This window comes from Notolepis coatsorum (genome assembly GCF_963971535.1).
Source record: "Notolepis coatsorum genome assembly, chromosome: 17".
Classification (NCBI taxonomy): domain Eukaryota; kingdom Metazoa; phylum Chordata; class Actinopteri; order Aulopiformes; family Paralepididae; genus Notolepis; species Notolepis coatsorum.
In genome coordinates, this window is record NC_140181.1 from 38,937,003 (window position 1) to 38,964,426 (window position 27,424).

Consider the following 27,424-nt stretch of genomic DNA (forward strand, 5'->3'; position numbering starts at 1 on the left):
TAAAGAGAGGGACTCAAAAGGTCCTTGGTTCATGCCACATTATGTACAACAGTAACTCCTCCCTTGGCTCTTCATGTGATTCCCTGTGTGAATCTGGGGACCAACATCTTTAAATGTGTCCTTTAAATAATTGATAGGCCTAGTAACAATACAACGGCCAGATCCAATCATATTTCTGTAAAAATGCATGGTAAACAGGAAGTGCTGTGTTACTTGATAACTCTTTGTCCGATTCACACCAAACTTGCTAGTTTGTCCTACTATAAATAGCATGGAGGAGGCCTGTGAAGTTTTGAGTCGTTTGGTCATGGTGGTGCTTTTCTCACAAAATTCAAAATAAGTACGTCAGCAGCTTGTGTGATCATGATATAGAACATGTTGTTACTTTGTGATGTCCTAGCGTTGTTTTCTATCTGAAAGTGACACTACAGTATAGAGCTGCCGGTTCAATTCCTCAAAATATTTTCCTGCTTCTCATGTGATTCTCGCTAAACCTCAGAAGTGTGACGGTGATAATTATTTTCAGAGACAAACCCGCTGTTGGCCACAGACAGCCTGTGTCTAGTTGTGTGTGCAACATGGTGTGATTTTGTCTCCAATAATCCCCAAAATTGAATCCAAACGCGTTTCTGTTTCTTCGCGGGCCGACACAATATCCCATTCAATCCGTAAAAAAAGAGTTTGCTCACCATTATTTTATTTAAAAAGCAGAAAGTGACAGAGTGTAAAACGTACCGACGAATACTTTGGACGAGCCGTGTCCCGCAGAGCTATAACAACAACATCACTAGCCTCATTTTCTTCACATCTTCAGGAGGAACTGAAACGGACAATAATGCACATCACCACGTCTCAAGACGCCGCGGCGAGGGATGAGAGGGGAGAGATTAGGTCTATACAGAGAATGCTGATGCGTGGCAGAATTTAATCATTTTCAAGGATGGATGGATGGATGAATGAGAAAAGTAGTACAGAGGGTTACACTAAGAAATTGCAACCAGAGTTATACATTTGTATAATATATTAATCTATTTGAAAAGCTAGTACTATTACTACATGGAGCTACAGAGTTACAGTGCCTTGTGTATAGTGGCATCTTGCTGCCGTCGGGTGAAATCTTGCATCTCCGAATGATAAACGTTCCTTGATACCGGTGTATTTTCTAAAATATACATCAAGTTTTCAATGAGTTTCCTCAGGTCCTTGGGTCATTAAAGGGCCACTTCACCAAGAAATAATGCTGATTTATTTGGCACGTAATCTCACACACATCCAAAAACTATAAACCGTTTTGGACACAATAAATTAGTTTTTTAGTTATTGAGAGTAAATTAGTTTTATTATGGCCACCAGTGATCATCATCCACCACCGGGGACATTGAACCCGATGTGTTGCGTTAATTACAGCTCCATGAAATTATGTAGATAAAAAAATGTCAACACCTTGTCTTATAGGGACTGCTACCATACTATAATTTCATTGAGCTGTAATTAACACAATACAAAAATTAAATGTCCACGGTGACATCACTGGTGGCCATATTCAACTAATTTACTCTCAATAACTCTCAACCTAAATTAATGTGTGCAAAATGTAGAGTTTGGGGATGTGTGTGAGATTATGTGCATAATAAATTTGCATTGTTTTTTGGTGAATTGCCCCTTTTAAACTAGCTCACAACAGAGAATCGGGTAACTGCAACGTGGCCTAAAAGTCATAAAAGTGGGCTTGTGTCCAGAAGGTTGCTGGTTCGATCTCCAGACCGGTAGGTACAGAGCCTTCCGGAATGTATTCAGCTCTCTTGACTTTTTGTTGTTTTAGAGAAAGTGTCCAGCCACCAAAACACTAAATCATATCTACCATGGCAACGGTTGCCAGTTGGCTATCTTTTTCAGTTGTGTATTCCTCTTCTGATGAGGATCCAATTTAGTTAAGAAATGCACACTTTATTTTGGCATTTTAAGTAGACACGGCATCTCATATTTTCTGTTATGGTCTTATGGATATGTGATCCTTATACTGTAAAGATAGTAGTATGTTTAGACTGGATATGTGATGATTCATAGACTGCTAGTCCCATGTGATTTACACGAGTCCCATGTGGTTTACGCTAGTCCCATGTGGTTTACCCTAGTCCCATGTGATTTACACGAGTCCCATGTGGTTTACGCTAGTCCCATGTGGTTTACACTAGTCCCATGTGGTTTATGCTAGTCCCATGTGGTTTACACTAGTCCCATGTGGTTTATACTAGTCCCATGGGGCAAACCCATGCAGCTTTTTTTGCATGCAGTACAAATATTTTATTTTTGGAATTTCTGTATTTAAATTCCAATAAACTTGTAAAGAACATTCTAAAAACGTGTTATCACTTTGTCATTATGGGGTATTGTGTAGATTGATGGCAAAGTATGGAGGGGATACATGCCTGCAACATGTAAGCAACAACATTAATTTTGGACCTGCAAACATCTTTTAAATGAAAAATTCATTCATCAATAATTTGGGGGTAGGATTTTTTTTATTATTATTATGCACCCTTCTAAAAGCTCTGTGGCTGTATTATAAAAAATAAATAAAAATAAATGTATCTATACTACAGCATCTTTAATCTCATCCTTTTAGATTAAGTTTACAACACAAAACGTGGAAAATTAATGAATACATTCTAAAGGTAAATCTGTTTGGCGAAAGTGAATGAATAATAACACTTCTTATGCCCTTCTTAACACAATCCCGCCCAACAACGGATATATCCGTATTTCGAATCCATGCTTAAAGGACCGAGGACGGATATATCCGTGGCAAGGTTGTTTTGGCTTTTATTCCATTTTAATAACCTATTCAAGGTCGCCGAGCGGCACTGCAGATTTACCCTACTCTTTGAATTCGAGAAAGTGCATTACCGGCCAGATCCTCTTAGGGGCGCTGTATCGATAATGCAGTGTTCCCTGTGGCAGAAGCTTTTTTTCTGGATTTCCAATGTAGTTTTCTACTCACCTGAAGCGATCCCTATATCCTGTTGCACGGAATACGTTTTGGATCGCGGATTTCACGATGCAGTAAAGGAATTTATCATCAGCCAATGGACATATCGATCTACCAGATGGCGATCGATAACTGGGAAATGCTCGGGGGGATCCAACCGGCTCACGGTAAGATCTTTTTCACGTAAATTACACGCTGATCAGGCATTGTTTTGATATCCATCCACTCGATCAATGAATGAGGCTAATGAGGCTAACGCGGTTATTGGTAATCAATAATCAGAAACGACGTCCCCCGCCCCCCCCCTTTCATGCATTCGTGGTGGACCATCATACCGATCATATGCAGTTTGAGTTTTAGCTTTAGCTTCTCTATAGCTGAAATGCCATTGAATATAACGTTAGTAGCTTAGCGGCCTGTATCTCGCCTTCCAGGAAATATCCTAGCCGAAATCCCTTATAACGCTTATATTCACGGCGCTATAAAATGAGAATGTATTGCTGAATTTCTTTTTTCTTTAAGCCATTTTGAAGGGACGGTTTATGGTCTCAATTGACAATGAGAATGGACAGATAGCAATACTATAAAGTATAGATTTAGCTCTACAAACAGCCTCACGAACTATGCAAGTCTATTATGAAATGCTGGCCGTCTAGAGTGATATTAGACGCATCCAAGTGGCCGGGAAAGTGTTAAGCAATAGCTCCAGCAGAGGCGTCCAAGGTGGATATGTGTTGAGCTTGTGAAGCAGTGATACGAAAATGTTTCAGTGAATCACTGAAAAAGACATGCAAGATTTTCACCTGATGGCAATGTTCCTAACAATACACTTTGTGCTACTTGCAAAAAGGAGTACAACTTGAGAGCAGGGGTAGAGACAGGCATTTTCTTTCCTATGCTCCTAATATTTCCCAATTTAGGAGAACATTATGTGCCTCTGGGAAGAAAACTAAATCCTCCAAATATAGCAGAGCACTGTACTATTATTGACTTTTATTGGCCTGTCTGCAGTGCTAGAAAGTGAATGATTCATACTTTCTTTTCTTTTTTCTAGAGAAAATTAAATAACTTCCACATGTTTCAATGTGTTTCAATGCATTAGTATTAAATAGTATTTGTGTACCTGGTCTTGTCAATAACACAGTAGCTTATATCTGCACATCTAACACGTCATGGCCCTGAAATTAATTAGGTAACCCTGCTTGGTTATCGATACACAAAGAATGATCAACAACAGTCCATATTATTTAAGAAGAACATATTATTTGAAGAGCGACAGCTGTTCAAATTGTACTCGAGGACAGGCCCCCCTTTCAGGAGAACCTCACATTTTCTTCCATTTGAAATCCATGTCTAGAGAGACGCTTTTTCTTTCAGTTTTCCCCGCATGCTAAAACATCTCGCGAGGTGGCGTTCTTGAGCAGCATCCACACACTGAATCTTTTGATGACACCCCGTGGTTCGGATCACAACTTTGTTTTAAAAAGTAAAACCATTGGGAAGGTTCTGCCATGGCCCTGAGGGAAACACCCATACATTCTGTCTGCCAGAGTCACTGTCCAGGTATATAGCAAGGAGAAAAATACACAGTCCAACAATCTGTCGACGGCCCCCTCATCTTTTCTGGAGACGGATCATTAGGGAGATAAGTGCCATTTTTGGGTATGCCAGTTGAGGGGGGCTTGGAATGAATCCTCTTCACTGGCAGAGAGTCAAGGGGAGTTGCCAAACTAGAAGAGTGCTTTCGGTGGAGTCTCTACGGAGAGTGACGGCTCCCTCCGCTAACCGGCGGTACCCTCTCCCTCCGGAGAAGACGGCTGCTGAGGTGACCTTGTCCCGTCTGGCCTGGTGCTGCCCCGCCGCCCTGCACCACCCGGGGACGGGACGCCCTCCTCTGACCCACACTTCGGGGTCCTCGCTCAGCTCGTAGATGGAGCCATCTTCCAGTTGACTGTGCTCCGGGGAATCGGGGGAGGAGGCATCGGGGGTCTCCGGCCGGGCGGTCAGGAGTTTCCCGGGGAGCTGGGAGGTGGAGCGTAGGCGGTACTGGAGCAGGACGCCCCTGCTGGATCTCTCCTCTCCACGAGCGGGACCGCCGTCCTCCGAGGGCCGGGACACAGGGTCCTGGGAGGAGGAGTCACTTCGCTCCATTCTCTTCGTATCCACTCCCACCTCCCCCTTGCCGCCGCCTCCTCCACCTCCTCCTCTGCTGGAGCCCTGGTCACTGGCGTCGTAGAGGGAGTCTCGCTTCAGCATGTCAGGGGACAAGGTGGTGGCGGTGGCCACCAGGAAGTCCACGGGGCCACAGTGAGCGTTCAGCGACGTCATGCCTCTACCTGCAGGGGGGGGGTTATAGTTATGGGGTTTGTGATATTTAACTTTTGGTAACACATGATGACAAGTTGATGACACATGCCATTCACTGCTTATGAATTCCTGATATATGTAAAGGTACACACATATGTTTATGATAAAAAGCTGAGGCACATATGGATGGAATAAATGCATACATTTCACTTGACAAACTATTTTAAAACTGAATATAAACTGGATCAGGTAATTCATTTGAAAAAATACACAAAAAGTTTAATTGTGTGTTGAGGCTCAACATTTTAATAAATATAAATGTCTTTTTGAAACAAGTGAAAAAATTTGCCAATGGGTGAGATAAGTTCACATGTTTCAATGACTGGTGACTGATCGGCTAATCATGGCCTGTTTTCAAACGCTAGCGAGGAGAAGTAATGTGTTTTATTACACTACAGTACCTACTGTACACCACATCAAACAGGAAGCACTTCACCGGGTTACAGGATATGATCTATAAAACCCTTATATAGACTCAATCTATCAGTAAATGTGCCAATGGGTTCCAGGTGAAAGGGTAAGGCTCCCATCTCATCTAAACCATAGAAGATATCCGAGGACTTGACATGGACCACACACATTGACAGTGTTGTGAAGAAGGCACGACAACGCCTCTACTTCCTCAGGCGCCTAAGGAAGTTCCAAGTCAGTCAGAAGATCCTTAAGAACTTCTACTCATGTACAATAGAGAGCATCCTGACTGGCAACATCACCTCCTGGTTTGGGAATAGCACTGCACAAGACCGAAGCAGACTACAAAGAGTGACACGTTCAGCCGAACGCACAATTGGAGGGGGGCTCCCCACCCTCCAGAACATTTACAACAAGCGTTGCAGGGGCAAGGCTAAGAGAATCATTAAAGACTCCAGTCACCCGAACAACTGCCTCTTTGAACTGCTGCGGTCAGGCAAGCGATACCGGAGTCTCAAGGCGAGCACAGAAAGACTCAGAAGAAGCTTCTATCCCCAGGCCATCAGGCTGCTAAACGAACAATGAACACTACACAACAACAACCATCAAACACACATAGCACACACATCCACACGCACACACTCACTTTAAACAAACACACTGTAGCACCCACTCCACACACTTTATAGCACACACTCACTTTAAACAAACACACTGTAGCACCCACTCCCCACACTTTATATTTATTGATGAAGGATTGCACTACAACTCGTACACCTTACTGTAAATTGTACCTAAATTGTACCTCATCCCATTTCTGCTTTGCACTATATAGTACTGTACATTAGTACACTGCTTAGTATTGTATATTATATGGTAACTCAGTTACGTCTATTCTGCATCGAACATTGTACATATGTCTATACTGAACACTGTGACCTCATTTTCTACTTCTAAATTACATGCTGTACTATGTTATTTGATACTATCTTGTCTAGCACAGTCTCTGGAGCGTAACAGTAAGAAGCATTTTGTATGAAAGTATTCTGTACTTCTGTATGACAACTATTAAAGAAACTTGAAACTTGAAACTTGATTCACGTTTTAAAAAGTCATAATCCTGAACAATATGCAATAATATATGCAGCAAGAATATTGTATGGCATACAACACATAGAAATATGAAATTTGTGCAAGTAAAGTGCACCACTAAGTGGACTCCTCCTGTGAAGGTCGGGGTCGGGTCTGTGTTCTGAAATACACTCAGTACAGGATTCAAACACCATACAATTTTTTTTTTCACTAGAGGGTTCCAGGTCATTCTTGTCTTGATATGAAAATCAACATTCATTTTTCATCATCTATTACTGTTAATGAAAAATGTATTATTATTTTTCAGGGTTCCCACTCTTTTTGAGAAGTCATTTTACAGGACTTTTACAGGAGTTTTTCTTGACAATCCAGGACAGCACTTGCTCACAAACAGCCATATAATTTACCGGTAGGCCTAGTATCAACACAACCACAGTTTTAGTCCTCTTTTTTAACAATGCAAGGTTCATTACAGGCGACTGCTACACTCATCACAAAATGGACGTTTTGTAGTCATTACGGTTAGGATTTTGCAGAATAAGCATGAGCATGTCAAATGCCATAGTGGGCCAAAACAAAGGGGAGTGTGGACCCAACTTGGCCCCAAGTTGGACGCCGCTGCTATAATCAGTCGAGTTTCAAACAAGATACACACCTAGGTTTACATAGGGGTCTGAGTGAGGGGCTAAACTACAATAAAACAAATTTTTTAGGATACAGTATTTAGATTTATTTGAATGTTTTCCATGACTGGAAATCTAGAATGTCCAGGTTCTCCAGGTTTTCCAGTGAGAACCCTGTTTTATGTTCTTTTGAAGAGGAGCATTAGCTCAATATGTCACTACTTGCACTCGTGGCTTTAACCAATAGAACATACAGGAGTGACAGTGGGCAGACCTTCATCAATTTGTCATCACAGTCTTCTATTGTCCGGCAGCTGCCTAGAAGGTCACTGGATGTGTGCGTGATCATCACTGACACTCACTTCTCCTTCCTAAAATCCACTGATATTGGACAGAGTGGAATACTACTGTTCTGACCTGTGATCTTGGGGATGCCCTCCAGTTTGGGCACAGGCAGGGTGAGGATGATTCCCTGGGCAGTGCCAACCCACAGCAACCCCTGGCAGAGCAGCAAGCTGGTGACACGCACCATGCCCTGGCCTGGAAACAAAGACAAAGACAAAGACAAAGACACAGACACACACACCTGCTGTTAGACCTCCCAAGTAAATCACTGAAGTTGTATTTAGTGTGTTAAAAGTTGTCCTTAACTCAATCTGCACCAACAACGATTATACTCATTATTGGGCGCCATGCATTTTAACACCAACAACGAGTATACTCCTTATTCGATTGTTTGATCTTTTTCCTTTGATCCCAGCTCTACAGACTCGCCCGGAGCACTCTGAATCATTTTGGCACAGCCACATGCGCTGGAACTGCAATGCCGATCGAATATCACCAGATGGCAGTATCATCTACCATTTGAACTCGGATAGGAAGGCTATGAGGGGTGGAAGTCTCATTGGCAATGAATGCACCGAGACATCAGGGCTCGCTCTGTGGGGGAGGAGCTCTTCCAAAGCAATCAAAAGCAGATCTGCTCGCCTCAGAACCTATAGTGTCCAGTAGACACGTGTAATTACATATAAACTTGTAATTGCAATCGCAGATGGGATCATTGGAATTATTCTTTTTGGATTACCTTCTGGCTAAGGCAAGGTAAGGGCCCCTTATGTCTATTTTACCGAACGTAAAACGTGTTTATGTAACTATCACAGTGGCTTACTGTACCAATCCCCCCCCCCCCCCCCCTGATGATTTTGTGAAGGTAGATATGTACATGTTATATACCTTTGATTTGGGAGTATTTCAACCAGAACGATTCGGGCTTATTGCACATAAAGCGTCCTATCTCGCAATCTATGGAAAAAGACTTTCGGAAATGGGCGATGTTCAGCGTGTAATAAACTACAAACTACAGTGTGTAGAAACTAACACCTTTTTACATGTTGTACTGCAAATAGTGTCTGTCAAATGAGCCATACCATTTTCCCCATACAGTAGCTATAATATAGAATATACAAATAGCTCCGCAAAGATCATGAATTATCGTGAAAACAGTCACGAAAAGCTGGCCTACTGACCGCAGGATGCGCGGCCAGCGTGGCAGACAAAGAGTTAAAGGGGAACTATCTTATAAATGGCCTTTTTGAGTGTTTAGCATTGTTTCCTAGCTATGTGAACTTATATTAATATGATCTATGTCTCAAAATTCTCATATTGGCGCATTCTTCCAATTCTCCTCTCACAATATTCACCCTCACTGAACTGAGTCGTTTGAAATTGTGCCTATATGTGATGTCAGAAAGACACCGCTGCATGTTAATGTTCAGGCGAAGACGACGCTCCGCAGTGGTTTAGGAGCCCAGGCTCAAAACAGCTCGAAATCTTGAGGTAGAAAAATGCTGTTTTTGAGGACTTGATTAGAAATACAAAACAATGAATACAAAAATATATATATATTACAGAGGTGTTCCATAGACTCACAGGAATTGTGTAAAAGTGCCCAAATAGTGAAAGAAATAGTAAAATAGTTCCCCTTTAACATAATGCTGAACATTTTCTTTCTCACCAATTTTAAGTTTACGTTTTTTTTTTTACCCAGGGACAGTGCATTAATCAACATATTCAGTTTCCACATCAATGTAAATGTGCCAGAATTAGCTTATGAGCTAGTTTCCATCTGTAGTCCCTGCCTACCATGCATGTCTTTATGAACTTTAATGAACTGTGCTGCTTTTATTTAATCATTGATTGAGTGTCTTATATGTTGACTGATTTATATGTTTTTCATACTGCTTCGCTATATATTTTAGATTGAATATTTTATATAAATACACAATTTAGTTTCCATTTGAACCTTTCTTGTTGCACTGCTTTGGCCTGGGATTTATTATTTGTTATGGAAGTACACAAGAAATGACAATAAACTAAATCTTGAATGTCTGTTGGGAACATGTGTCTGTTGGGAACACTGGTCCTCATTCTCGAACATGTTCGTAAGTACCTTTGTAAATATCTTGGTAAAAAGTTTGTACTAACAAATTTACAAAAACCCACCTACGGATTCCTGAACACGTGAAACGGTCTCTGTAAGTGGCCAAAATCATCACAGCTGGGTTCCCATGAATGAAAAACGTCACTCATTCTTAAACTGGAAGAGCATTCTCGTACACCTGAATTTGCATACAGACACGCCCGCCAGCGAGGGCCATGTGCAAAACGGCGAGGGCTGTGTGCAAAACAGTGAGAGGCTCCGCATTGCATCTGCTCCGTGCTGACCCCCGTATTGAACAGGTAGCGCGGAAACGATTTGCGACTGATCTCAAAATGAGATTCGATTCAAATGTATTGTCATTATACAGCACAAGTACAATACACCATCCAACCAGAGTGCAAATGTAACAGTAAAGTGCAATAGTAATATACAATGCACAGGTGATGAAACTGGTAAAAGGCTTAATTTGGGATAAATAGTTGGTGATTGCGTTCAAGTTGATTCTACAGACATCCTCGGAATTGAATAATTACAATAAAGATAAATACGACAATATTTGTATCATTAACAATTACGTTTTGCATTTATAGCCCTGACTCAATGAGGCATTGTGAGCATTACACACACACACTAAACTAAATAAATAAGAACTAAAGCGATCGCCGCGGATATAGCTACTGTATAGTGGAATATACTGTATTAATATGCCATATACCATCTTCTTCTCTATGATATTATTTATTGTTGGTTTGATTTATTTCTATTGCTAGAAATAAATAAATGCGTGGAGAAACGGCTTAGTGAGGCAGCCTCACGCACACACACGTACTGTATAGGTGCACAATTAATCGTTCCAGCAAAGTAGGCTTCTATTATTCTAATGACTTGTTTTATTAGGTATTATAGTAGTAAGTCCTACTGTAGAACATGACATCTTAGCGTAACATCTCATTTAGTAATGTCAATACTGAACGACACTTGGCTCTCAAGGCACCTCCTTCTCCGTCTGCGGTCATGAACCAGGGGAGCAGCACTATCCGCGATATCCTAATAAAATTCATCATTCGGATAATAGAGGCCTACTTTGCTGATTCATTATGTGTGTGTGTGTGTGTGTGTGCGTGTGTGTGTGTGTGCGCGCGCTGAGCCTGCCTCACAAGGCCGTTTCTCCATGCATTTATTTATTTCTAGCAATAGGAATAAATCAAACCAACAATAAATAATATCATAGAGAAGAAGACGGTATATGGCATATTAATACAGTAGCTACAGTATATCCACTGTGATTGGGTTACTTCTTATTTATTTATTTTGCAGTGTGTGTGTAATGCTCACGATGCCTCATTGAGTCAGGACTTAGGCTATAAATTCAAAACATAATTGTTAATGATACAAATATTGTTGTATTTATTATAATTATAATTATGTAATGCCGCGGATGTCTGTGGGATCGAAGTGACGGCAATCCCCAAGGACTTGTCCCAAAGAAAGCTGTTATAAACTCTGGGGCACGCCAATACATCGAGACAGTCGTATTTATTATCATTATAATTATTTAATTCCGCGGATGTCTGTGGAATCGAAGTGACGGCAATCCCCAAGGACTGTTGAAAACACGGGTGCACACCGGTCTGTCCGACTTACAACTGCCTTTTCGAGTTCGGAAATCCTACATATATCCTACAACAAATTTACAATACGAAGCCGTTCGAGAATGCCGAATAAGTTCGTAAATCGAGTTACGAAGGAATTCCTTGGTATTCCTTGGTATATTTCCTTCCAAAATATTACACCTTGAATACGTTTACTTAAATAGAATGTAGGTTTGGTAATCAGCTCTGATACGTTTTTTAAGTTAGAATACACTTACAGCATATTAGTGACATATTTATCATACTAAACATGTGCTTTGAATTAGTGCATGAAAGCACCTACTGTAAGAAGTAACAAAAATACATTGCAAGTATACCTTCAGAAAAGAACATATGGGTAGAAATATAAATACCTTTTAACACACTTAATATGCAAAAATAAAGGACTTTCAGTATGAAACAATATACTTTTGTGGCTCTAAATCTAGTTATTGTTGTTGTATTTCACTGTTGTTACGTCACAGATGAAAATGAATCCATCCCTAATCCAATCCACGTAACCCTGGTCAGAAACAATATACAGTATAATAATAACCCTTGTGACGTGCGTTGCATTATTAAATCTCTCTATTTTTTATCTTGCCATTAGTTGATTGTGGCTTGTAAATACAGAGCAACCATCAGTGTGATGTGTTGTTCATCTGATCCAAAAGATCCATTATACCAAAGCTTGAGATGTGGAAGTAGATTTAATGTCTCATGTAGTTTTTATAGATTTCTGATTAGTGTCTATTGTTTGATGTACATAGTACTAAATGTACAGTATAGAGAGTGATAAGTATAGTCTACTGTCTGTTGTTTAATGTACATAGTACTAAATGTATTGAGAGTGATATGTATAATCTACTGTCTGTTGTTTGATGTACATACTATACTGTACATAGTACTAAATGTTCAAGTTCAACATTATTTTCCCCTGAAGGCTAATTGGTTGTGCACCATGTAAAGTGAAACATAAAAACAAACATACAATTAGTAAGTTAACCACAGACAGCAGAGAAAATCCCTAGTCTTTTGTGACCACCTGTAGTGATATGGAATTTGTTAGAATTATATCATATATATATATATACACAGTGTAATGGAACTCCTTTCTTTGTTCAATGTCACAATTTACTCACTTATTTCTTGATTTTGTCACTATTATTATATACAGTTTACAATGTACTCAAGAACTAAATGCATCACTTCAGTAATACTCAAACAAGTGCGTCAGGGGATCCGATCACAAACTGCCTCCCCTCCTCCTCTGGAATGTTAAGCGATCATTTTGGCAACACTCCATGTTAGTGAATGAGGTGTAAATGGAAGATTGCTCCTCTTCTACAAGGTACATTTTCATGTTGCATGGGTCTGGAATGCTCAATTGGTTTGGAATGCATTTTTTTATTTAAATTATATGGCACAGATCGTTTTAAATGATGAATAACAATGAAGGCGAATTGCTTTGGAATGCTGATATTTACGCAACCATTTATAGACAGTTATGGCAATTTAAGAATACCTCTCAATGCGAGTGAAAAGCCAGAGACCTGCAGGGCCCTCATTCATCAACGTGTTCTACGCACAGATTTGTGCTTACCCTGTGCGTACGATCATTTCTAAGCAAAGAGTGGGATTCATCAATTAGGCTTGTTCGAGATGGATTTCGGTTTGCCTCGACTAGTAGACGAGAGTAGCCGAGTGAAGCCGGGGGAGGAGTTAAGAGGGTGGACACTGCCGATTTCACGAGAGCCTCTCGCCTAGTCTCGCGCGGCAGATACGCTTTCACGTCACCACACACACATTACACACCTGTCCAGCTCATTATAATGCGATGGCCGTGTGCAAAATTAGATCAGATTCAAATGTACAGCACACCATATACTGCTACAGTGGAATATACTATTCATATACCATAATGTATACCATCTTGTTGCGCGCTCCTGGCCGCACGCACACACAACACACTGCTGTATGTGTGTGTGTGTGTGTGTGTGTGTCTGACAGCTTGAAGTTTATCATGATGATATGATAAGTTGATAACGCATAACATAATAAAGTTTTCAATCAATCAAACGTCTCATAACTCCCTGGCTGTCACATGGCTGGTGACTGACAACTTTTCTGAGCCAATAGGCGCTTTGCGCGACCGTAGCAAGTCGCTTCCCAGCCGGGAGCAGCCGGCTGAGAGGTACTGTGGAGCCTCGCTCTGAAGGCTGCGCGCGGCTCGCTCCCGCGGGAGTTCCGCGCCTCGCCTCGTCAGATTTTCAGAGCAAATTGGACAACATTCTAACCGTCATGCAACGCGCTTGGCGAGGCCGTAGTAAAACCTGCGCAGATCTGCGTCCGCCTATCCCATCTTGAACAAGCCTAATTTCAACTTGAACTTGACTCCGTGCTTACGTCTACGCACAGGTCAGACCATGCGTACCTGGCGCCCAGTGGTAGAATATATTATTACAACAAGGAAATGAGCTTCTGTGCATAATAACACTGGCATGTTCTGTACGAACCGTAGTTCATTATAGTTCATTGTAAAATAGCAACAGTAGTGTAATTATGGTCAAAACCCTATAAATAGCATTTGGAATAATAGATCTTTCTCTCAGAATGAATGCAGCATGGTTTATATAGCGTTATCGGAATATACGGGGTGTAGGCTACTGACTGACTGCGCTCCGCGTAGCTTGATTGATTGACAAGTTTATTAACAGATTGCAGAATGGGTACAGTACAGTACAGCTCAGTACATACAATTGTTAATTGGGGATGCAGACCAGAGAAAGACTTTCGTCTTGTTTACATCAGGGTCCCCCATTTTCAATTCATCATAAATCATAAAGCTCAACTCGTTATTATTTTGCGCAGACCGCAGAAACACGGGAACGTTTTGATTATATTTAAAAGGCTTTACGTTAAACGAAACAAGTGGAATTTCGAAGCTGTAAGCAGAATACAAGTCATATGAATATAGTGTTCTTCCCCCTTTTTACTGTATAAGAAAGAATAGAAAACGCATTGCAATGACACCAGATAGTGGACAGACTATCAGCAATGGTTAATAGATATCATATCCGACATCACCGTAAGTGTACACGTCTGTCAGCCTGTCTCATGACACGCTTCCCTCGGCTTAGTCCATTTTTCCACATTTCATGGGTGTATTCCATTACCGTATATGGTTAATCGGGGCGTTTCTGGTATGCAAATACGTGAAAGTGTGCACGAGCCTCGGCGCAGAGCCAAGGTGGGATTCATCATGACAGGTGTGCGTAGAGCCTGCGTACGCACGTGTGATGAATCCCGACTTCCCTGTGCGTACACTGGTTCTACATTCCGTGCTTACGTGTGGAAATAGAACATGTTCTACGCACACATTGATGAATGAGGGCCCTGGCTTTAGGCAGAATCACGAACAGTGGTTTGTTCACACTGAAGGAAATCGATGATTTGCATTTGGTTTACAACCTATATAGATATTAGTTTTAACTTTGTATTGTGTGTTAGACTCTTCAGAGAGACAGAGACAGAGTGCAGGGTGTGGGAGTAGCAGCCAGCCGCACCAAGGTCATCGGCCGAGGTGCTTGAGAAGCCGCTATGGTGATGAGATAGGGTGGGGCATTTTGAACCATAGTTTGATTTGGGTCAGAGGTGCCACCGCTGTTGCCATAGTAACCGTCATGAGAGAGAGAGAGAGAGAGAGAGAGAGAGAGAGAGAGATCGACATCATGAGACTTGAAGACGGTAAGCTGTGAGTTCTTCAGAAGACTAATCAGACTAGGACACGAAGCTGACACATAGGGACGTTGACAGAGAGACAGCAGAAATCCCTTTCACCCTCCGATAGCCGGATAGCCTTTATACTTTATTCTAATATGCAATGTTTTTTAATGTATGCAATGGATATTCCATAGTGTGTGTGTGTGTGTGTGCCCTGCAGCTTCGCGCTGCATACTAGAGGGGCTCGCAACCATTTATAGGCAGTTATGGTGTTATGAGTTTTAATAAAATCATGGAGCATGTACTGTTATTCAGCAGCAGGCTATTATGAGCAATCGAAATTTGTTAGATTTGACATTTTGATTTATTATATCAAGCGGAGAACTGAGATCTTATCCATTTGTCTGTTCTCAAAATGAGCGCTCTGATGGCCGTCTGCGGGCAGTCAGCCGTGCACATCGCAGACGGCTGACTGTCGGCGCACCGCTGTTACAGTATTATACATTGGTTGAATGCCAAATTAATTTAAATGTGAGTTTTCTTATGTTGCAAAAATTGAAGAAAAAGAAAACTCACAGTAAATAATTTTCACTGAGTTTATATAACTCTTGAGTAACAGACAAATTAATTTGTTAGAACGACAACGTTTTTTTTGTCTCCCCTCGACGAAAGTAACCAGGTGTAACCCGAGCGCCCCTTATCTATTTCTCCCAAAAGGTGCTAATAATAATAATAAAGTTATTATTATTGGAAATGAAGGTTCCGACAGCCTGTCTGTGGGCAGTGGCCCGACATTAACAGCCGCAGTGCAGAGAGTCCTAAGCGCTACAACTGTAGCAGCACTGCATCAATGAATCAACAACTGTACAGCAAAACAGTACGATACAGTGAAAATTATCCTGTGAGCTTAACTGACAGTGGCCACCATCCACCTACATAAAATATAGCCAGCGTAATGACCATCAAAATACATCAACAACATGGTCCAGTAGCAGCAACATAGTGACCATGAACATTTTATTTTCTGTATTTATATATTTTATACCCAGTTTAATCACCTGTATGTTACTATTGCACTTTACTGTTACATTTGTACTCTGGTTAGATGACAAACTTATTTTCGTTGTAAGGTACGTGTGCCGTCTAATGACAATAAATGTGAATCAAATCTCATTTTGATCAGTCGCAAATTGCTTTCACGCTACAGTACCTGTTGAATCCGCTTGCATGCGGCCCTGTGTTGGATGGCCTTATAAGGAGCTGGTGGGGCGTTTCTGTATGCAAATTCAGGTGTACAGGAACGCGCTTTCAGTTTAAGAATGAGTGACGTTCAGGGGATCGCAGCTGAGACCACTTTGGCCATTTACGAGCAACTTTTCATACGTTCAGGTATCCGGAGGAGATCTATCGTAAGTTTCCTCTTACGAGGTTATTTATGAGGAAACTTACGAGAATGTGGTCCATTGTTTGTGGCCAAAAAAACAACAACCCCAAACAGTTTCTTATTCTGTGCATGTCTATCACCCTGCCCGACATCAACCATGCAGTTGTTAGCATAACCTCTGACCCCCCCCCCCCAACATCCTGCGGTCCACTCGCCTGCTGTCAGGTGCGCCGAGCGGGCAGATATGTTGATCTCCTGCAGGTGCTCCAGGGTCTCGGTGTGGAAGAGACGGATGGAGGAACCCTGAGAGAATGCCATCCACACACCACCGCCTGAGCGAACCATGTGACTCACACTCACTGACGGGTCTGGGTCGGCTTCAAAACTCTGTGGCACACAGGGGAGGCAGAGAGAGGGAGAGGGAGAGAGAAAGCAGATAGTCAGTACAGACAAACAGGTAGGTAGGTAGATGTAGATAGAGATAGATAGATAGATAGATAGATAGATAGATAGATAGATAGATAGATAGATAGATAGATAGATAGATAGATAGATAGATAGATAGATAGATAGATATAGATTTTATATACTTTTATGCTTATTTCTGTATGTACACTCGCCGTGACTGTAAATGAGGGAAACCTCAGTTGCCTTTTGAGTTTAAATAAAGGTTTGACATGAAATGAAACTGTATTAGCAAACACTGCCACTGGAAAAAAAGAATGTTTATGAAAAGTAGAGAGGCCAGAGGCCCTGTGATATGATATTATCACACTACTAAAGTCACAATATTGTAATATCACAAAAATAAAATGGGATTTTTACTAATTGCTAAAAAAAGAAAAAGAATGTGGTACTTGGCTTGGTATATGGCAATATATTGCTGCATGGATTGTTTCCCTCTAATGAAAATATCTATATGGACCAGGGCTCAAGAGGGTAAATCTGCCTTCAATTCAGTCAATTCAGGAGGTGGATTATTCTAACATCCTTACATCCTAGTCTCGAAGAAAACATCTGTGAATGAATAATGTCGACCATTAACTGTTGCATTATATTCATAGGCACTCATATAAGCTCCTATTCACATTCTGAATGGAGCGGATTGTAAGTGTGGCGACCACTCTCCAACACTGTTATATCTAGACATCCGTCTCTTTCGCACTGACATCCAGAGAGAGAACACATTCCCAGCACACACACACACACACACACACGCACACACGCACACACAGACGCACACACACAGCAAACAAAAACAATTAACAAAACAAACAATACATTTTCTTCAACTTCCAATTAAATTTCTCAAGATTCCCCGAGAGGGTTCGCCGCTTCAGTCAGTGAGCTCTAAGATGGAGAAAGGAGAGGGGGGAGGGAGAGAGGGAGAGAGAGGGGGAGAGAGAGAGAGAGAGAGAGAGAGAGAGAGAGAGAGAGAGATGATACTGTACCAGTGGCTCAAGAGACAGACTCGTCTGTCAGTCAAGATCAAAGAGAAAGGAGCCTCGAGGCCCTTGGGGGTGGGCAGCCCGACGTACACCTGATGCCAAACATAACTTAGCTTGAGGAGTGATGGCACTTTGACGAATCGCAACTGGCAGGTTGTGTAGGTTGTGTGATACATGGCTTGTTGAAGTACAGTAGACTTGTCAAGTCAGATAAAGCAAGAGGATGTACATCAACCGTGATTGAAAACTAAATGGAACATTCTAAGCCTGAAAGAGCCTTGAGGGGTGCTAATCTCACTCGCTCTCTGCTTCTCTCTTCTCTCCTTCTGCCTCCCCCATCCACTCCCCCACCCCCCTCTCCCATGACGATTCTACCCTTTCGTCTTCCTGCCGAAATCAAAGACAAGATTAGTGAGAGATGTTGACTTGTTTTCAGCCTTGTCATTCTTATTATGCTGAAGGGTAAATTCAGAATGTTTGACCCCTAGTCCATTATTTCCTACTTAGCGATGATGTCGTCGATCAGTAGAATCCTCTCAGCACAACCCATGCTGTTCTTCATGCTGGATACCCAGTATGAAGCACCAAAACGAATGTAAAGTAGTGGGGCCACGTTTCAATCTGTACAAGCCATAAAATAAGCGCTGAAACCTAAGGTGGCTTTGGGGCTGGTGTTTTGATATTTGGGCCGACATTCTCTTCGGTTCAAATAACAAACTCAGCAAGACCGACGGATTCTCAGTTACAGTGGGTGACAATATTGTCACAAGGAAAGACGAAATTACCTACCTGGGTTCCATCCTAGAGGCAAATCTTTCCTGTGACAAAATGGCATCCAATGTAATAAAAAAAAGTCAACCAACAAACTAGATTCTTGTACCGGATCTCCTCTCTGGTAAACAAGAATACCCTGAAGACTCTGGCAGGAGCACTCATTCAAGGGTACTACTATGCTTGCACCTCATGGTACCAAAGCACCTCAAAGGCGCTAAAAATAAGATTACAAACATCACAAAACAAACTGGTCAGACTACTACTTGACCTTTCCCCCAGAACCCACCTCACCCCTGCCCACTTTGACAACCTAGGATGGCTTAGAGTAGACGACAGAGTACAGCAACTTGCAATGGGCCTGGTCTACAAGATACACTATACGACTAAGGTACCCATGTACATGTCAAAATACTTCCCAAAGGTCAGTGAATACCACAACCACTACACCAGAGGAAGCTCAACAAATCATGTTAAACCCAGATTCGGCTCAAACAAGGGACTAAACACGTTTAGCAATTATGCCACATCAATGTGGAACGCCCTACCCAAAGCTGTAAAGGAATGTGAATCCCTACCCACATACAAAACCGCTCTTAAAGAGCACCTACGGGAGGCTGCAATTCGAAACTGGCCACCGTAAATGCCCAAACCCCCCACCACCTCCTAATAGACAGTCTCCTCCCCACCGCATGTATATATTCTCTCCCCGCCGTATGTATATTTCTCTCCCACCCACCCTCTCCAAATTTACAGTCTCCACCCCACCGTATGTATATTTCTCTCCCACCCACCCACCCCTTCCTAATGTACAGTCCCCTCCCCATCATATGTATATACTCTGTCAGGATCTATGGGTAACAGTACTGTATATTTGAATACCGTTTATGTCACAAATGTATCAGTACTAAATACCTGTATGTCCCTATGCCATAAATGTCATGTATGTTGTGTATGTCATAAATGTCGATATGAATTGAAAATGGGGGACCCTGATGTAAACAAGACAAACGTCTTTATCTGGTCTGCATCCCCTTAACAATTGTGTGTATTGAGCCGTACTGTATTGTACCCATTCTGCAATCTGTTACATAAAGTTTTCATTCATTCATTCATTCATTCATTCATTCATTCATTCATTCATGATTCCACCCTGATGTTAAAATCTTCTAATGGAATGAACTGTTCTAACCAAACCACCCCTCCCACCACCCACCCACCCAACCCCCTCCAATGTACAGTTTTTTCCCCCTTGAATGTATATATTTTCTTTTAGGATATCTGTAAAACAGTACTGTATATTTGTATATCTTGTATGTCATAAATGTAACAGTACTGTATATCTGTATGTCATAAATGTCATTATGAATTGAATATGGGGGACCCTGATGTAAACAAGACGAAAGTATTTTTCTGGTCTGCATCCCCTTAACAATTGTGTGTATTGAGCCATACTGTATTGTACCCATTCTGCAATCTGTTAATAAAATGTTCAATCAATCAATCAATCAATCAAACTTCAAGGTTTTGTGTAGTTTATTCCATTTGTATGGGGCATACTGTGATATTTAAAAGCAGTTTTTCCAAGCTCAGCTTTTACATGTGTATCTAAAGCTAAGTAATCCTGTGACCTAGTATCATATATGCTGTATTAAAAAGCAATCAAAGAGCAGAGATAACAGGGAGGTTTCATGAGCAGAGCCGTATAGATAAATGCAATGCATATCCCGTTTCACAAGCAGTGTGAGAAATGTATCTCCATTTGAAGACGCAGTGCACTATGATACACAGCATTGAGGGGTTTTAAGATGGAGGGAGAGGCATGCATGTACAGAATGTCACCAGAATTAAATACAAACGTAATTGTTGATTGTACAGAAGGTCTTCCTACTGGCAGTAAAAAAAAGCATGATTTGTTTAGGTGTTCTACGTGGGTGTAAAAAGAGAGCCTATTATCTAACCAAATCCCTAATTATGTATAATATTCTACTATTTCAATTTCAGAACCCTGAAATAGTAATATTAGGATGATTGTTCACACAAGATCTTGAAAATTAAATATACTTTGTTTTATCAGAATTGACTATACATTTATTTAAGATTTGAAAGGCATTAAAAGCAGACTGTAATCATATAGCGGTCAGTTTGCCAGTGGCATACGAGATTGTATCATCTGCATAAAAAGTGCGGGGAACAAAATGCCACATTATGTATAATTATAATGATAATAAAAGAGGACCCAGAATAGACCCAAGAGCTTGATTTGAAACCATCAGCAACAACAGTTATCCCTGAGAGACTGTTGCCACTTTAACTGTACGATGTGTCCTGGTCTAAACCCTGACCTAAACCCTGGTCTAAACTAGGGATCAATCCAGATCGATTGATCGCATGCTATACTCGATTGATCGTGTATTACTCGAAAAGGGAAAAAAACAAAAAAAAAACGAAACTAAAATTAAATATTAGATTTTTATTTATTTATTTTTACTTCTTTTTGTTCATTCACGTATATATGTTTAAGGAAACCAACAAACAGTTATAATCTTACACATACATGTGAAAAGATATGTAAAACAAAAATAAAAAAAAATCATAAACATTTATAATTTAGACCCCCCCCCCCCGATTTTTCTCATAGCTACGAGTAATCGATTAGATTACTCACGCCCATCCCTAATCTAAACCCTGGTCTAAACCCTGATTGCTATGGTTGTCAAATGTTATAAGCATCCAGTAAGGCCTGTACCTGAGAATTAACTAATGATTTTAGGATTTTGGCTAAGCAGCATCATTTTATCATAATTATTTAAGTGTGTGGTTAGGTCTTCTATGGTGTGTTGAGTGTTGCCTACCTGTGTGGTTAGGTCTTCTATGGTGTGTTGAGTGTTGCCTACCTGTGTGGTTAGGTCTTCTATGGTGTGTTGAGTGTTGCCTACCTGTGTGGTTAGGTCTTCTATGGTGTGTTGAGTGTTGCCTACCTGTGTGGTTAGGTCTTCTATGGTGTGTTGAGTGTTGCCTACCTGTGTGTGGAGGCTGGATCCCTGGATGACTGTGACCTGGTTGGCACAGCTGGCCCACACGGCGTCCTCCAGCGTCAGGAGGGCTTGGACCGGCAGAGAGCCCAGACTCACCAGTCGGCAGGAGTCGGGGTCCCAGAGCCTCTCTGGAAACACAAGAGCAAGTATTTTTGATGCGTTACCAGGAAGGGTGTAGTAGCAACTATAGTATGTCCTGTTGATCTGAATACAGAGTAGAGCTAGACTAGACAAACATATTGGCCAAGGTGGCCAATAAAGTACCAAATATATCTGACATACAGTATCTAACATTGTTCTTCTTTGAAGCATATGGGTGGTTTCTTGTATGATACGAGTACTTTTTTTAATTACAGTAGGTTACAGCAATGGCCCCTATAGCCCAGATCTCTAAAGAATGGGTAGCTAACAAAGTACTTATACAGGAGAGTAGACAAAACAAGTGGGGCATCGACATACATACTGTAATATGAATTATAGATATTATGTACAGAGATATTGGGATAATGATACTTATGCAGCTACTGTATGTGTGTGTGCATATGTGTGTTCAAGAGAGAGAGGGGGGGTAGTGTGTGTAGAGAGAGGGGTAGTGTGTGTGTAGAGGGAGAACGTGGGGGTAGTGTGTGTGTGTGTGTGTGTGTAGAGAGAGAGGGTGGGTAGTGTGTGTAGATATAGTATGTCTCGGAGTGATGAGATTGTGCATGTGTCTGAGTGTGTGTGTCTGATAGTAAGAGACAGAGATAGTGTGTTTATGCATGTGTGTTAGAAAGGTTCCCACGCTTGCCTTGACATTTTTTTCCATGCTACCTCCTGATTTTCCAGGTACCATATTAAGTGATGATCTATAGGCCCCTGAAGCTTTCCGCCCCCATCTGCGCCCCCCTCCCCTCACACACACAACCCCCTAGGACACCTGACTACTTACTTGATTTAAAAGATGTGCCAGTCAAGTCTACATTGTAAATGCTTAGAGATTATGTCTTATTGATAATATCAATGCATGAAATAATGCAACAAGCTGTAGATGAACAACAATTTATTGAACTGGAACTTTGAAACACATGAGCACTGGGATTGATATTATGTTCTCTCTTCCACTCCTCTCCTATCTCATCCTGTCCTCTTCTCTGCACACCTCCCCTCGTGTCCGCTGCCGTCTTCTCTTCCTACTCTTCTCAACTCCTCTCCACTCTTCTCCCTTTTCCTCTGTCATCCTCTACTCTCTTATCCTCCTCTTCTTCTCCTCCTCCCTCTTTCCTTTATTATTAGTCTTATTAGATTATGAGTCTTACATAGAAGGGGTAGTATGCCTACTCTTACTCTGTAAAATCTTTTGTAAATCAAACTAATGAACCTAAAAGGGAAAACATAAGGCTGGTTCCCCTGTGGTTCCTCAGTACAGCAACCCCACTAGTAAGCTTAGCTTAACAGTATAGATGTATAGAATCAGTCTAGGCATGATCAATGATTTTTCAAAAATGTCTCACCCCAAATGTTCCTATTTAGTAGTGTAACTGTGGCCATTATATGGTTTCATCATTTATATGTTATTTCAGTTTGTAAGTGTAATATTTGAGAATGTATTTATGTTTCATTTCTTATTTTCTTTATTATTTAATTTGCTACAATTTATAATATATTCATTTTGACGTCTGGTCATATATGGTGTCCCGTTAGGCTGCTGTCGCATTTTTACCTTTGGGACTGATTAAGACACCTGCGAGCAAGCGGCAGGGATGGTCTGAGACGAGTTGTACAGGCTCTCCTAATTCTAAGAGTGTACCACTATGTGTACCACTATCAAGACTGTTACCAAGAACAGAAGAATAAGACCCCTTTTTATGTAGCATGCAGCCAACGAGGTATTTAATGTTTGTTTGTATTTTGCTTTGCTGACGTGTTGTTTTCATACCGTGTATATTATTGTTTGTGTTGACCTGACGCGACTTATGTTTCTGTTTAAGTTTTCACGGTGGATTGGAGGTGGATTGGAGGACCAAGCCTTTAATAAACCCGTTGAAAGGAAACCACTTGTGTCTGCTGTGCTTGGAAGGCGTTACAAGTAGTATATGGTAATCTTTTTAAAGAAAAAAACGAAAAATCACAAAATAGCTAAAAGTAGATATAACAATGAATGTTACAAAATGTATCAAGACTAGACTATTCATGTCAACTAGTATAGAAGTAATGTCACAGTATAAAGTGGAAATGTATTGGTAGTTAGCTAGCAATGCAAGCTAGCCTACACTAGCTAGTAGCTAGTTAGTTAGCAAGATTGCACTCCATGTGCTTGCATCATTAACAAAATCCAAATTCAAAACAAACTCAAACTGAAGTTGCTAGCTAGTTAGCAAGATTGCACTGCTTACTAACTAACGTTGATAAACCCAGGTTTACCACACAGTTAAAACACAGCTACAGTACTTACATTTGAGGATAAACTTGCATAAGAAGTTTCACTGTAGATGTCAAGGCTCCCGTGTTGGCTGGGAAATGCATGTATTTGACCCTTCTATTGAGATCGCGAGTAACGTTATTATTCCTGAAGTCCACCAATCCGAAACTATACTTTTAAAGTCCATATCACCAAGTTGCCTGCATCAAATTCCAACATCCAATATAGGATGCCAAGAGCATGCTCTACAACATGGGATCATCCATTTATATCTACAGTAAACGCTGTTCACATGTAAAGGGTTTTTATAAACTCATCTTAATTTTGTGCTCAATAGTTTAATTTTATTACTATTTTACACATCATCCAATACAATTTTCCAGGACAACTGTTTCTATTTCCATGTAAGTGTTCACTTTTGCTCAGTTTCCATGACTTTTCCATACCTGGAAAATGAAAAAATGTATTCCATGTTTTCCAGGTACCGTGGGAACCCTGGTAAATTTCCCAAACATAGACCTATGATAATTCCTGTGACCTCAATATGACCACGATAAATGGTGCTTTACGGTTGGCAGATACAAGGTTTAAATTCTCAGAAAGAAAGAAACCAAAGCTGCTTTTCAGTGACGACTCACACGATAGCAGAATAAAGATGTTGTATTCATATAGTAATTTTAATGACTGAAAAAAAATGAATAAATGAAATGTATCATTCCACTGTAAAGATGTGCGGCACGGTGGTGTAGCGCGGCGGCCAGCCGTGTATAGGTGTAACAGACTGACAGCCAATGAAATGGGTGCATTTGTCACGCTGTCCAAGGAGCTGAACTGCTCTCGTGCAGCCGTGTTCGAATCCCGGTCGGGGCAAAAGCCTGTCATACATTATCAAAGATAAACAGCTATGTTGAATCAATAAACATGAATATCACTAAATAAACATGAATATTGCACAGATTTAGATTATAATAGTAAAGCTATTATAATAGTTCAATGGTTGTGATGGCAAAGTTTGCGTCAGGTTCCTTACTGTATATTTGCATATCGTATGTCACAAATGTAACAGTACTATATACCTGTATGTCATGTATGTCCCTGTCATAAATGTCATGTATGTCATAAATGTCACTATGAATTGAAAATGGCAGACCCTGATGTAAACAAGACAAATGTCTTTCTCTGCTCTGCATCCCCTTAAACATTTTGTGTATTGAGCCGTACTGTATTGTACCCATTCTGCAATCTGTTAAATAAAGTTTTCATTCATTAATTCTGTCCCCGTCTCTCCTTGTTGCACATATTTAGATTATCATTAGATTGTAGCGGCAGAGGTTTTTGTCAACTTAAATCATGTTTCTTAATTTATGCACAGGACTGTGTGTGGATGACCACAGGCCTGTGGTCCCCAACACCTCTGGGGTCAAACACCATCTCCTCAGTCTTCTTAACATTTAAAACCAGACAGTTATTGTCGCACCAGTTTACAAACCACTGGATTTCCAAATAATAGTCAGCTAGGTCACTGTCATTCTTAATTAGAGCTAAAATGGCAGCGTCATCAGGAAATGTTCATATCATATCTGGTGAATTACCTAGCTCATGGAAGTCGGCCATGGTTCTCCCCTTGTTAAAGGGCGGAGACCCCTCTGACCTAAATAATTATCGCCCTATTTCCAGATTGTCTGTAATGGCCAAAGTCTTTGAATCTCTTGTAAACAAAGAGTTTCTAGCTGACCATAATATTTTTAACAAGTCTCAGTCAGGCTTCAGATCCATAGTACTTCAGCGACTATGCTAGTCTCAAATGACATAATTGAAGCACTAGACAAGAAAAAACACTGTGCAGCATTGTTTGTTGATCTGTCTAAAGCGTTTGACTCTGTGGATTACGCATTACTGCAGAGGCTTGGCTGCATATAGGTCTTGGAAAAACGGCTTTGAGCTGGTTTAAAAACTATCTATCTGAAAGAACTGTGTCTCAGTAATAATAATAATAATAATAACTTTATTTGTATAGCACCTTTCATACAGGGGATTGCAGTTCAAAGTGCTTTACATCAGTAAGAAATAAAACATAAAATCAGTGTAAAACAAGCAGCAAGAGCAAAGCATAAAGTGGGATAAAATAATGCAGATATATTAATCAATTCATATCAGAACCTCACGTTCCAATATGCTTCTGTAATCTGTTACAAAACATGATAAGGTTATAGTATGCACCCAGCAGATAGTCGGGCGTAAAGATAAAAGTAGAAATAAGTCAAATGAGCAGACATATAAAATCACAGTTTTTCACATTAGGATCTAACATCCTTTAGGGCCACCTTGTTTATGGTTTGATTCAGTTTTAGTAGAATGTAAAATACATGAATTATGAAATGAGCACATAAAGTGCAGACATACTATAAAATCCTCTGATATATAAAATAAAGGAGAATAAAGACATCCCTCCAGGCCTCCAACTCCCTCTGAAAAAACTCTGTCTCAACAAAGTCCTGGAATGGCATCCTGGGATTGGTGAGTCCTTCTGCTGCATAGGTCTGGAAGACCTTAGTGGAGCAGTAGAAGTACAGTATCTCACCGCTCCAGTCTGATAAAAAAAAAAGTGGATGGTGGAGCCATCTCTGAGGAACCGGGACTTTGGCTGACCAGTTGTGTGTCCTCTTGGGGAGCCGCTGTTGTTGTTTCTGCTGCTTCTCCAGCATCTCACTGAATGAATGAATGAAAACTTTATTTAACAGATTGCAGAATGGGTACAATACAGTACGGCTCAATACACACAATTGTTAAGGGGATGCAGACCAGAGAAAGACGTTTGCCTTGTTTACATCAGGGTCCCCTATTTTCAATTCATAGTGACATTTATGACACACACAACATACATGACATCATGACATTTATGACATAGGGACATACATGACATACAGGTACAGTATATAGTACTGTTACATTTGTGACATATACGATATGCAAATATACAGTACTGTTACCCATAGAATAGATCCTAACTATTATAATAGTTCAATGGTTGTGATGGCAAAGTTTGCGTCAGGTTCCTTACTGTATATTTGCATATCGTATGTCACAAATGTAACAGTACTATTGTTTC

The 27,424-nt window shown here is 40.8% G+C and overlaps 1 protein-coding gene across 2 annotated transcripts in view; it reads right to left on the minus strand.

Moving 5' to 3' along the window:
- Positions 1-740: 740 nt before the first annotated feature.
- arhgef10lb (Rho guanine nucleotide exchange factor (GEF) 10-like b) overlaps positions 741-27,424 on the minus strand; it is a 141,861-nt gene continuing 115,177 nt past the window's right edge. For both annotated transcript variants that reach the window (XM_084332821.1, XM_084332822.1), the window contains 4 exons: positions 21,903-22,045; positions 16,876-17,047; positions 7,900-8,022; positions 741-5,325 (listed from right to left, as the gene is read on the minus strand). In XM_084332821.1, coding sequence (XP_084188947.1) covers positions 4,688-5,325; positions 7,900-8,022; positions 16,876-17,047; positions 21,903-22,045 — 1,076 coding nt within the window. In that variant the 3' untranslated portion in view covers positions 741-4,687. The remainder of the gene's footprint in view (positions 5,326-7,899; positions 8,023-16,875; positions 17,048-21,902; positions 22,046-27,424) is intronic.